We start from the raw sequence: 13,391 nt of genomic DNA on the forward strand, positions 1-13,391 counted from the left end.
CTGTTTAAATTCTGAGTCTGTCCTTGGGCTAACCCCCTCTTGGAGAAGACTCCTCATGAACCAGTCTCTTCCCAGAATCCCAACCTTGGATGCGCCTTCTTCAGGCACCAAGCCTTTGCAGATAAGCTTTTTGGTGTGGTATTTCCTCTCCAAACCATAATACCAGAAACCCATTTAATCCGCACTGGGGGGGCCTAAGGCCCTGCACATCCCAGGCGGCGCTCCACCACTGAGCTGTATCCCTAGCCCACTTATTCATGTGTTCATCCACTGAGACAGGGTCTCAATGAGTTGCCCAGGCAAGCCTTGAACTTTTTATCCTCTTGTGTCAGCCTCCTGAGTGATGGGCACCATAGGCTGTTGGAGTTTAAAAGACAAGCGGCTCCCAAGGGCTTAGGTATTTGACCACTTGGCCCCTGGTTAGGGACATTATTTGGGGGAGATTATGGAACCTTTAGGAGGTGGAGCCTTGTGGGAGGAAGTTCATCATTGGGGGCAGACTTGAAGGGTTTATAGTTTCTCCCCACTTTTTGTTCTCTCTCTCTCTCTCTCTCTCTCTCTCTCTCTCTCTCTCTCTCTCTCTCTCTCTCTCTCTCCCCTCTCCCTCTCCCTCTCCCTCTCCCTCTCCCTCCCTCTCTACCTCTCTCTCCCCTCCCTCTTCCTCTCTCTCTCTCCTCTCCCTCTCCATCTCTCTCTCCCCCTCCCTCTTCCTCTTCCTCTCTCCCCTCTCCCTCTCCAAGTGTATATGTGTGTGTGTGTGTGTTTGAGAGAGAGAGAGAGAGAGAGAGAGAGAGAGAGAGAGAGAGAGAGAGACTGTGTCTCTCTGTCTGTCTCTCTCTTTCTCCCCTCCCCTACCTTGCTTTTCCTTCTATGACAGACTTTTCCACTCTGGAACCAGAAGCTAAAATAAACCCTTAAGTTGTGTTTGGTCATAGTATTTTATCACAGCCACTGAAAACTAATTAATATACAGGCCCGTGTCATCAGGCCTGCACCACAATGTCTTTTAGCGACACCTGTCCCACAGAGCTAGCTTTACTCCAAACTTCTTTGTCATCAATGATCCCACCACAAAGACTGTGTTTCCAAGTAAATTCACATTCTGAAATTCTTATAAGGGGTTTCTCAGGGCAGAGAGGAGCGTCCCTCTCCAATCCAGGACAGCCATCAATTAGTCTTGTCCTGGAGACAACTTTATTACTTCCCGTGGCTTGAAGGATCCTCCAAGCACCACAGTGTCTCCAGGCTTGGTCATTCATTCACAAGGTGCTTCCAGAATATCATGTAGGCCCACGTAGTCAGCGCTGGAGCTCTAGACAACGGAGAGCCATCAGCCTAGCCCTCTGGCACCCTCAGTACTCTGTCATCTTTTGACTGGCTGCACAATGGGCCCAGCCCAAGGGAGCCTGCTGGGTGACAGGGTGAGACTCACACTCCTCCTTCCCCAACTGGAGCCCTGCCACCCCACTTACAATTCCCCAGGGCTGTGTTGAGGCTGGGTTACGCCAGCTGCCCTCGTGGTCGGGCCCCCCTAATCAGATTAGATGTGTATTCAAACAAATTGATGATCCGTTCCATTAGATGCTTTTGAACACGCTTTTCTGAGCGAGAAATTCATCGGGCCGCAGCTGTGGAGGCCGGGGCGGGATTGGTTGTTGCGCCCTCCCAGGCTCCCAGCCTCAGAAGGTGCTGGCTCCTGAAGGTCACTGGCAAGGATGAGATTAAGGAGGGCAAAAGCCTCCTTTCCTGGCTAACGAAGCACTTGGCATGCAGGCAGCAACGGGCCAAGTGGGACCAGGCATCTGCCAGGAGGCAAGGGAAGGGCATTGATTAGCATCTCATTTATGGGCATGCATCAAGAGAGTGGGAGGCCCTAGGGTGTTCAAGGCCCTGGTTTGGGTGGGATGGGAGCAAGCAGGCAGGTGGACCAGACCAGGAGCGGAAGAGAAACAAACAGCTGGGAGTCTGAGTCCAATGCAGAGAACATCCCGCTGAGCATCCTATGTTCTATGTACCCCAAAACATCCTCCTGGGAGCAGGGACCAGCAGAGCCCTGACAGCCTCCTCTGCGGCTATGATATTCCTGTTTCTGAGCCCAGATAGAGCCCAGACTTGGTACTAACCCTCCCTACATGTAAATATCTGGGCTTCCATGCACAACAGACCTATAGAGCTACAGGCCTTGTGGGAGGGCCCCATGCTTATGCAAACCTGTCCTGCCTCTCCGCCAGACCCAAGCTAACAAAAATCATAGAGCCTGGGGGAAGGAGAGGCTGGAGGGACCCTGGGCCTTTGCTGTGTTTCTGGCCTGGAACTCTCCTCCAGGACTCACCAGCCCTGCTTCACATGTATACAGGCTTCCAAGCCATGCAGCCCTTGGGAGGCTGCGGAGGTCAGTCCGGGAAAGAGGTGACCGACCGAGAGACTCAGAAGAGAAAAGTGTGAGTCTCAGACCACAGCTTCCTATCCATTCCCAGGACTACCGGCTCACTTGCTGCCTAGCCCAAGCTCTTATTAGGAGCTTGGAAGGGAGAAGGAGCTGAGGGCATTCAGGTCTGAAAAGGAATTTGTCTCTGTTCAGTGGCTTTTGAAACTTGCTCTAAAGGGCAGAGGGATGTCCTTGGCCAATTAGGAGCCTGGCAGAGGCCTTCACCCCAGCTTCCCCTCTGCCTCTGGCCAACATTCCCAGCAAGAATGGCTCCAGCGGAACTGTGTGATTCCCAGGCCAAGCTAGAAAGTAGAAGGTCCTGAAGGATGAGGCAGAGGGAGCCTAGCCAATCAGGAGAAAGATAATATTGTGTTGCAGAGCGGGGATAAAGGAAGGAGGCAGTTTAAATTGAGATTAGCTTCTGTGTGGAGCTATTTAGCTTTCAGCCTAGCAACTAAGGGTGACAATGAGGGTATTTAGTGACAAGGTCGAAAGCAAATGGCAGTCAGGGCCTCCTGACCTGTTAAGGGAAATTAGAAGGAAGTTAGCAGTAAGACCTCTTGCCAGCCTCTGCAGGCGGCCGGGTCATTCACAGAGCTCATGAACAAGGATGTCCCCAGCTGTGTGACACCCCAGAATCACACACAGAGGGCCTTCCCCAGTCCCCACTCCTTCCCCTGTCCCCAGTGTGGCTGACCCATATCCGCTGTCACTGCACCTATGCATGCATGGGTGCCTGTGGATGCATGCATCTGGTCGTGAGTGAGCATCACGAGCCAGGATCCACAGCATAGAAATGACACGGTTGGGGGAGGGGGAGAGTGAAGAGACAGCACATGTGTGCACACACATGTACCTGCACAGACACACGAGACACACACCCACTAATCAGTTTTCCCAAATGCTTCACTCCCTAGAAAAAGCCCATAGCTTCACAGCGAGTACATTTTTATACGCAAGGGGGCTGGAGACCGGAGCTCAGTGAGTTGTTGCTTATCTGCTATGCACAAAGCCCTTGTCCCTGGTATCACCTAAACCAGGCATGATGGCTGGCGCATGCCTACAACCCCAGCACTGTAGAGGTGGAGGCAGAAAGATCAGAAGTTCATCCCGGGCAACAGAATGAATTTGAGGCCAGCTTGAGCTACCTGAAACCCTGTCGACAAATAAATAAGATTCTGACAACTCCTATACAAGCAAGAGCAGACTCTGTAAGTGACACTTGTTATACAAGAGTGGCTTTCAGAGGTTGTTCTGGGGTCACCTCTTATGGAGGAGTCTCGTGCCGGAGATACATTCATTCTTGTACCCCGAGCCCACTGCATCAGCATGCAGATGTTTCAAACTGTGTCCTAGCTCTGAGATACTGCCCTCTCACAAAGGTGTAAGTGGAGGAGACAGAGGGTTTGCTGCCTTTGGAAAGCTGGAGGGATGGGAGGGCTGTGACTCCAGAGATGGCATAGCAGGTCCCAGTCCCACAAGGAGCATGACTCTCTGGGCACCTGTTCCCTGCACACCAGCCCACTGAGCCTCCCATTCTCACACCTTGGCCAGTGGGGAGAAGAGGATCCTGCTATGACACAGTTGACATGGCTTATGAGGTCAAGCCTCCCCCACACTCTGTTTCTTCCCTCCGGACTATTCACACCCTCTCCCTGTTTCTCCTGCTTGTGTAATCTTACAGAGTCATAAAAACACATTTTCTGAGACAAGGTCTCACTATGTAGCCTTAGACGGGTTAAACTCAGTCTATAGACCAGGCTGGCCTTGAACTCCTGGAGATCCACCTGCCTCTGCTTCCCAAGCGCTGGGATTAAAGGTGTTGTGATGTGGTACCCAGGGGCGTGGAACATTCCCCCCACCCCTCGGGACACTTAGATCTTTTCTGTGATAAGTGTCGAGAATATCTTCCCCCAGTCTGTCGTGTGCTGCTGGTTTTGATGTGTGGGCTTTCTCTTCCCTCTAAAGAATTTTCATGGAGTTGAAGGCATCGTCTGTCTCCTGACCGTCTGGAGCTCGCGTGGTACTTAGAAAGTACTTGGCAGGAACTTAAATCCACCAGCATTGTGTATTTTTAAATTTTTGTGATTTCATCCCCCCAGTCCCCCCCCCCACTGCCTAGTTCTTTTAGAATTTCATTTTCATGTTTAAAACATCAATCTCTCCAGCATTTATTTTGAGGTAAAGTGTGAGGAAGGATATTCAATTTTATATTTTATTCCCCACATGCCTCTCTGGCTGTTCCAAAGCCGTATGCTAAATAATTGCTCCTCCCCACCCCTCACCTCTGCCTCAATTTGGAATTCAGCTCTCACCATACACTGAAAATCCCTGTTATGTGTTTGGGTTTATTTCTAGAATCTGAGACCACCCTTTCTCTCACCAAACTACTCATGAAGACCACACTGTTTAAGTGGTTACAGCTCTGCCTTACACTTCAATAGCTAGGCTAGTCTTTCTCCCACTGTCCAGACTTTTTCAAAAGTTATTTTGGCCTGGGGTTTGCAGTGTGTATGTGTGTGTGTGTGTGTGTGTGTGTGTGTGTGTGTGTTTTGGTTTGGTTTTAGCTTTTTAAAAAATATATATAATATATATATATATAATATATATTTAAAGTTATGTGTCTGTATGTGTGTGTTTTGGTTTGGTTTTAGCCTTTTTAAATATATATAATATATATGTAATATATATAAATATATTTAATATATATAAAAATATATAAATATATATCAAAGGTGTGTGTGTGTGTGTGTGTGTGTGCATGTGAACGCAGGTACCCCAGGGTCCAGAAGCATCAGGTCCTGTCCTAGTTAGAGTTGTACTGTTGTGAGCAGACCAAGGCAACTCTTAAGAGAACAACATTTAAGTGGGGCTGGCTTACAGGTTCAGAGGCTCAGTCCATTATCATCAAGGCGGGAGCATGGCAGCATCCAGGCAGGCATGGTGCAGGAAGAGCTGAGGGTTCTACATCTTCATCGGAAGGCTGCTAGCAGAATACTAACCTCCAGGCAGCTAGAATGAGGGTCTTAAAGTCCATGCCCACAGTGACACACCTACTACACCAAGGCCACACCTCCTAATAGTGCCACTCCCTGGAACAAGCATATATAAACCATCACAGGTCCCCTGGAGCCGGAGTTATAGACAGTTAGGAACTGGCCAGCATGGATGCCAAGAACCAAATCTGGGTAGAAAGACATAGGCAGGCATGTTCTTTCTTAACTGCTGAGCCCTGCCTCCAGGCCCAGTTATTAATCTATTTTTGTGGTTGTTTTTATATACATTTTAGAATCGTTTGGTCTCATTTTATAAAAAGGAAGCCCGGGGCAGGCCAAGTGGATCAGTGGGTAAAGCTCTTGCCTTACGGGCTGATGGGTGAGTTTGATGCCTGGGTCCATGGTAGAGGAAGAAGAGAACTGCCTTTCTCTCATCTCCATGGCGTGATGCTATGACACAAGAGCCCCCACCCACTCATGCATACGATCATCAGTTTAAATATTTTAATAAAAATTGGGGCGGGTTCAAACTGAGGAAAGATTTGAAAGAATGGCGTGCTTGTACTGTTGCTTCTACTTACCCAGAATTCTCTGTGCAGTTACCCTTCTCGCCGGCTCACAGGGCTGTGGGGGACATACAGTCCTGCAGGCTGAGTACCACCTCATCTGAAAACAAAAACAGAGGTGACCTACCAGCCTCAGCTAACAGAGTATGCGAGTTTCTCTCCAAAGCGATGTGCCCATCCATGTTCAGGACCAATCGCTGTCCCTTCTTAAGCATGTGCCAGCCTCTCGCCTGGGCTTATTCATTTATTTAATTAGTATTCTGTCCCCAACTTACAGCTAAGGAAAGTGAGGTGCAGAGAGTAAACAATACGTTCCTGTGAACTCACAGCACAGATGTGAGTCAGCTGTCCATGTACAGATACGCAGGGAGGGGACAGATGTACCCAGACATGTCAGATACGCACAAAGACATATACACACTGGTTTACATACATGCACATCTAATCCCCCACAGCCATCAACCCTCCTACAGGGGTGTGCAAGCATGGTATCTCTTCCCCTTCGTTCCCTAAGGCCTTTATCTGCAGCAGCCACTGGAACCAAACCACCTGAACGCAAGGCATTTGCCCAAGTTGTTCATTCCTGGGGCCTGGGCAGTGAGCTGGTAAATTCAGTCCTGGAACAAGTGGGCTGTGAGCAAGCCCACAGATGCTAAGTGTCTAGATATAGACTGTGTGTGTGCTAGCATGTGTGTGCAAACACACCCACTCTCCTCCTCCTCCCCCTCCTCCCCCTCCTCCCCCCTCCTTCCCCTCTTCTTCCTCCTCACCCTCCTCCCCTTCCTTCTCTCCCTCCTCCCCCTCCTCCCCCTCCTCCTCCTCCTCCCCCTCCTTTCCCTCTTCTTCCTCCTCACCCTCCTCCCCTTCCTTCTCTCCCTCCTCCCATTTCTCCTCCCCCTCCCCTTTCTCTTCCCCCTCCTCTTCTTCCTCCCCCTCCTCCTTCCCCTCCTCTTCTTCCTCCCCCCTCCTCCTTCCCCTCCTCTTCTTCCTCCCCCTCCTCCCCCTCCTCCTTCCCCTCCGCTTCTTCCCCCCCCTCCTCCCCCTCCTCCTTCCCCTCCTCTTCTTCCTCCCCCTCCTCCTTCCCCTCCTCTTCCTCCTCCCTCTCCTCCTCTTTTTCTTCCCCCTCCTCCTTCCCCTCCTTTTTCTCCTCCCCCTCCTCCTCTTCTTCTTCCCCTTCTTCCCCCTCTTCCCCCTCCTCTTCCTCCTCCCCCTCCTCCCCTTCCTCCCCCTCTTCCTTATCCTCCTCCTCCCCTCAATTCTGGCTCTGAGTCAGCCCCCATCCAAGGAAGGGATTTAATCACGCAGGGCTGGGGATGTTATTGTTTTAAAACAAACGAGCAATGACAGCCTCAAACAGAGGGTTTTCAAAACCTCGATTCAAAGGGCTCTTGAAAGCTGCTGGAGAATGTGAATGTGCCTTTGAAGTGAGACTGTGCCCATTTGTTAAGCCGGGAGCAGCACCGGCTGCCTCCTGAGGTGGCAAGTACCTCTCTCTGGCAAATAGGTACCTGCTAGCCACTCTTTACCCAGCCGGCTGTGGCCCAGAACCCCAGAGGCACCATCACCTTGAAAAGGACTACGCTTTGGTGATCCAAAGGAGGCCCTCTTTCAACTGCTCCATCTGCTTTTTTGATATAAGGTCTCATGTAGCCCAGGCTGGCTCACTCAGTAGCTATTTTGTAGTCAAACGGTGACCTTGGGTGCTGGGAGGAGAGGTGTGTGTCACCATGCCTGGTTTGTACAGTGCTGGAGATCAAATCCAGGGCCTCCTGCGTGCCAAGTCAGCACAATCCCAGTCGCTCTGTGATTCCAGCCCCATCAACTGCTCCTTAGGCAGAGTATTCACGGGAGGGCTGTAAAGAGGGCGGAAGGGGTGAACACAAAAAGAACCTTGGCAGTGCTCGATATTCAAACCACCATCAAGTTCTCTGGGGCAGGAACTCAAGGAAGACACACACACACACACACACACACACACACACACACACTGCAATTTACACATACATGAGATTGGGTGGAGTACAAGCCTATAAGGTTTAGGGGTGCTACACTGACTAATCCCCAAGAGCCTATTATAACTTTTACAGAGGTATAAATCAGTCCTTGAGCCCAGGGAAGACCTGGAAACCAAAGGTCAGCTGTGACTGCCCCCTGCTGCTTAGGACTGAAGCTGAAAGGACCAGGAAGGGGATCCTGGAATTGGACCTGGTGTGCAGAGGGGCTCAGAGCACCCGTTTCCAGCCCCTGATGGTACACCCTTCCTCTTCCTTTCCTTTGATCCCTTCCTTGCTTCCCAAATCAGGCTATCAGGTCCTTTTCTAGTTCTAGGCTCTGGGTGCTGGGGGTGGGGGTGGAGCATGACCCAGGCCATCACTGAAGATGTCTGTGCCCATCCCTGCCACAGACACTCACACAGAAACCGATGATCCTATGCAGAGCGTCTGTCCCCAGAAGAAGGCTTGGGACGGCACTGTGACAGTTATTATTTCATTCCGCCTGTGGCTGCAGTTTCTCTTCTGTATCCACAGATGGAGAAACTGAGACTCTAAAGAGTCAGCACTTGCCCTCAGATGACAGTCTGCAGATGCTGCTAGAGTCCCGGCCACTGGCCTGGAAGACAGGATACCCTGGCTACCCTCCGAGCAACTCCCTATGTGGCTCTAAGCCCTCAGGACCTGCAGGAGGCTTATACATTTAGCCTGGGAAGGTGGGATCTAACCCCTGTGTCTACACTCAAGTGGTGTGTAGGAAGGTCCTAAGTAGGCCTTTAGGGTCTCTCTGGATTAACCGTAGAGGGTCACTTTCTGTAGCAAGCTTCCTCCAGCTGTTGACACCTGGCCCAGGGCACAAACTCTGAGTCTGGTTCTTGCCACTCCTCTAAGCCATGGTCCAGGTATTTCTTTGGGAAGGTAGTCCAGCTTCCCTGAAAGGAGGTAGCTGCTTCCGGGGCTTGGCTTTTTCCTCTCTGCTGTGTGATTTCCAACAGGTTCTGAAGATCAGACCTCACTGTGTCCTTTCTAAAACATATGTGCCATTCCCTGGAGTCATTAGGACGCTATGAGGAGCAAATGAGCATATGCAGAAACTTCTAAAATAGTAGATTCTGTGAGGACTAGCAACTCTATCAGCCTTCTTTCCAGATGTTGACATCTGCCCTCAGCCTTGCCCTACCCCAGAGGCTGGTGATGCAAAGGCTCACCCTCTCTTACAGCCCTCCACCTCCTCATCCTTCCCCCAGTTCTCTGGTTCAAACCCACAGCTCACTTCTGACCTCTTCCTCACTGGACAGAGGGCGAAAAGGCTCTACTCCCTCCCGAGCCGTTTGCCCTAGCCTGTTAGTCCTTTTGAAGGAGCTTTGAGTTTTCATGTTCTGCGTGAGTCTGCTCCAGGCCAGACAGATGCCATGACTCCTCAGGGGAGTGCCACAGCTACTGGGGCTCACAGCCTGGCCAGGCGTAATGGGGAGGTTGAGGCTAGCTGGTTGGCCAGCAGCCTGGTGATAGAGGTACTCACTGCATAAATTCTTCCTTCAAGGTATTTTCCAGCTTCAGGGATTGGACCCCTCTGTCCCTTGAAGCTTTATGTCACCTTGACTCCATTTTCTTTTTCCCTTTTTCCCTTTTGTGCATATGTGTGTGTTGTGTATGTGCACACAAGTATGTATACAGGTATGCACACCTGTGAATGAACATGGAGGCTAGAAGAGGCCATTGAGAAGCCTGCTGTCATTTCATGCCTTATCGTCTTCAGATGTAGCCTCTCATTAACCCAGAGCCAGGCTGGCATCCAGCAAGACTGGGAGATCCTCCTGTCTCTGACCCCCAACAGTGCTAGGGTTATAATTGTGCATGGCAAAGCCTGCATTCTATATGGGTGCTGGATATTCAAACTCGGGTCCTCATACCCACATAACTGAGCCATCTCCCCAGCACCACAGACTCTGTGTTTTCCTAGTAAAGCTTACATTTCCTTAGGCTCAGGCCCAGTGGGCCTTCGTCCTTCTTCCCTGGAGGTTTAAAACCAGCAAGCAAAGAATGAGAACCAGACAAGACTCCCCAGCAGAAAAAAAGAAAAGAGGTGATGGGAGCGGGGCTGGTGGAGAAGAGGCAGAGTTTGGCTAGAGAGGAGGAGAAGAAGCAGACAAGACTTAGCTTGGTAGATGAGGAAGATCCGTGCTGAACATCAAACCCTGGAATCAGACTGGCCCAAAGTCAGGTCCTTCTCAGTGTGTGACCTTGAGCAGGGTACCCAGCTGCCCCTGCTCTATCTGCCTGGGGTGATCGGTGGACCGACACATGGGGCTGAGCAAATGCTAACCGGCAGCTCTGTATCTGTTTCCCCACAGATGATGTACCGCCATACTTCAAGACGGAGCCAGTGCGCACACAAGTGCATCTGGAAGGGAACCGCCTGGTGCTCACCTGCATGGCCGAGGGCAGCTGGCCACTGGAGTTCAAGTGGCTGCACAATAACCGGGAGCTGACCAGGTTCTCGCTGGAGTACAGGCAAGTCGCCCCCTCCCATCTGCCTGGAGACAGCCACGTCCCCATCCAGAGGAAGACGGGAGACCAGGGTCCCATGTGATACTCCTGAGAGGCTGAGGCTGCCCTGCTCTAGGAGTGATGCCCTGTCCTGTGATGCCTAAATGGGATGACTGAATGGCAGGCCTGCGTGCTACCCATAGGATACCAGATGGGGCAGAGATGAGGCTGGGGATGTAACCAGTCTCTCCTCACCCACTCCAATACAGAACCTGGCCATCTCTAGAAAGTTCTATTGAAGGAGAGGCTTGGATTCAATGGAATAGGGCATTCTGCAATTAGCAGGCCAGCAGCACAGGAGACATCTCTTCAGGGAATAGTGCAGATGGGACATTATAGGGGCGGGTCCTGAGTATTGGATTTGGGGACTCTTCCCTTCCGTCACTCTGGGTGAATAGGGACAAGTGGGGCCGGGGTGGGGGGTGGGGTTGAGACATGGGCTTGACACAGGGAGGTTTGTCTAAAGGGCCCTCCCCCAGGGGAGCCTGGCCTGGTGCTTACATCCTGGCCCTGCAGAGCAGGAATCTGGTACTCCCTCCTCCCCACACTTATCCTCCCATCTCTGCTTTCTTATTGGCTCTGAGCCCCTTGCCTGTGATTAATCCCCAAGCCTGATGTGCATAATCGGTTTTGTTGGGGAAACAAGATTGTCCTGCCCTGGGGACGCTGATACAAATCTGTCACCAGGGATGGGAATGCAAATGAGAAGAGGGGATTCAGCACTGGAGCATCTGTCCATCCTCTCAGGAACGCCATCTTTTCCATCACGAAGGGAGGAGGTCAGAGTTTGAGGCGACCTCCTCTCTCAGTCTGTGACCTTCCGGTGGCTCAGTTGGTGCCGGGTAGCCACATTAGCCCACAAGGAGGGAGAAGCAGCCAGGGCAGGAGGGCCATCATCCCGTCTGAGGGGGGTTGGATGGAGAACACTGGGCCAAAAAGCAAGAGATCCTCATCCATCACTAGCTCTTCTAGGCAGGAACCCCCTGCAAGGTGCCCAGGAAGACCTCTCTAAGCATCCTACATGGTGGCTTTTATTTGAGGACCTGGAGCCATCTCTGACTACCCCGACATCATTGGGCTGACAGTGTATGAAGATCCCTACATACACTTAGGATGACTAAATGGGGTACCAAGAGGTAGGTTTAGAAGCAGCCTCCTGCTTGCCTGTGTCTAGGAAACTGGATTAGAATCTCAGAGGAAGAGGCTTTGCTCCCTATTGAATCAGAGCCCCTTTGTGGTTCCCTGTACTGCCAGGACACGGGTGGGTACCACTCAAAAGCAAGGCCCAGCTCAGATCAAGGATCAGGTGTGTGTGCACATGCGTGTGCATGCATGTACATGTGCACGTGTTTGTGTGGTGTATGTTGTTATGCATGCATACACGTATGTGTGTGAATGTGCATATGTCTATATGTATACAGCCATACATGCAAGTACTCATGCACATATGTTCATGTGGGTCTGGATGCTAGAAGATGACCTCACTTGTTGTTCTCCCTTGGGTGCCATCTGCCTTGGTTTTTGAGACAGGTGTCTCACAAGTCTAGAGCTTACCAATTCAGTAAGGCTGTGAATCTAAGGGATCTGTCTGTCTTTATTTCCCTGGCACTAGAATTACAAGTACGTGCTCCCAGGCCAGGTTTGGAGAAGAAAAAAACCCAGAAGTTCTGAGGATAAAAGTCAGGCCCTCATTTTGGCACCATATGTGTTTTGCTAGGGAAGCCATCTATCTATCCCTTCAACACCACACACCTTCAAGGATTGGCTCTGGTCACCAATGGCGTGGGCTACCTTTGGCAATGGTTCTTGGCCACAGCATCCTTTAGGGAACAGTCAGGATCTAACTTCTGCAGATGGTAGCTAGTCCCAATGATTGCACAGGTCTACAATCCCAGCCCACGAGAGCCTAAGGGCAGGAAAATATTGAGTCCAGGACTGCCCTGAGCTACCTAGCAAGTTCTAGGCCAGCCTGGGCTAAAAAGGATGTGATGAAACCCTATCTCAAAAACAGCACCACCCCCTAAAACACCATCAGTGACAGTTATGACATAGTTGTATCAATGAAGAAAGGACTCACATAGGGTTGGCATGGTCATGTGTGCTTTGGAGTAATGTCACTGGATCTTGCCAACAAGCCTAGGAATTCCATAGATGTGCAAACTGGATCTTAGAGGACCCACCCAAGGTCAACTGTGCAAGCTGAGCTCCAAAGAGGAGCTGTTGAGGTTGGAGAACAGTTCTGTGGGTAAAAGCACTTACAAACCCGACCGCCAGAGTTGGGTTTCCCAGAACTCACATGGTGCACATCTGTAATCCCAGCTCTCTGCAGTGAAGTATGAGGTGGAGACAGGAGAATCAGGGGCCTGCTTGCCTGGGGTACACCAGGACAGGATTGGGTGAAGTAGAGACAGTAAGAGAGACCCCGCTTCAAAGCCAGGTGGAAGAGGAGAGCCAGCTCCCAAAAGTTGTCCTCTGAGATTCTGTGGCGTGCGCTCATGCACGCACAGCACATGCACACTTTTTTTTTTAAAAAAAAAGAAAGATTAGCGGTGAGACTCCAGAGCTGGAAAGTCTTTCCCATCCACCACCCTGCCTCTCAAGGAGAAAAGATCGCCGCAATTGTTCCCTTAATGTGTATCCTTAGCAATGTTTCTGCTAACTGCGCTCCGCAAATTCTAGAAAACAAAGCAGTGGAGAGAATGCAAATATCCCAGTTTATGGCTGTGTTGGGGGGAAGCCATCCAGGGAAATAAATGAGCTTCCACTCGGGAGGCACATCCGTTCGCTTCAGCGCAGCAGGGACATCAGCTCTCGTGGTATGGTGGCGACGAGATGCTCGAATGTGAAGCCAGTCAGATGG

General features: G+C 51.0%; 1 protein-coding gene across 2 annotated transcripts in view; it reads left to right on the forward strand.

Annotated features, from left to right (window-relative positions):
* Nucleotides 1-13,391, forward strand: part of Sdk2 (sidekick cell adhesion molecule 2) — a 291,117-nt gene that overhangs the window by 118,722 nt on the left and 159,004 nt on the right. For both annotated transcript variants that reach the window (XM_052195691.1, XM_052195692.1), the window contains exon 2: nt 10,336-10,495. In XM_052195691.1, coding sequence (XP_052051651.1) covers nt 10,336-10,495 — 160 coding nt within the window. The remainder of the gene's footprint in view (nt 1-10,335; nt 10,496-13,391) is intronic.

The sequence above is a fragment of the Apodemus sylvaticus genome, chromosome 10 (genome assembly GCF_947179515.1).
Source record: "Apodemus sylvaticus chromosome 10, mApoSyl1.1, whole genome shotgun sequence".
NCBI classification, from domain to species: Eukaryota; Metazoa; Chordata; class Mammalia; order Rodentia; family Muridae; genus Apodemus; species Apodemus sylvaticus.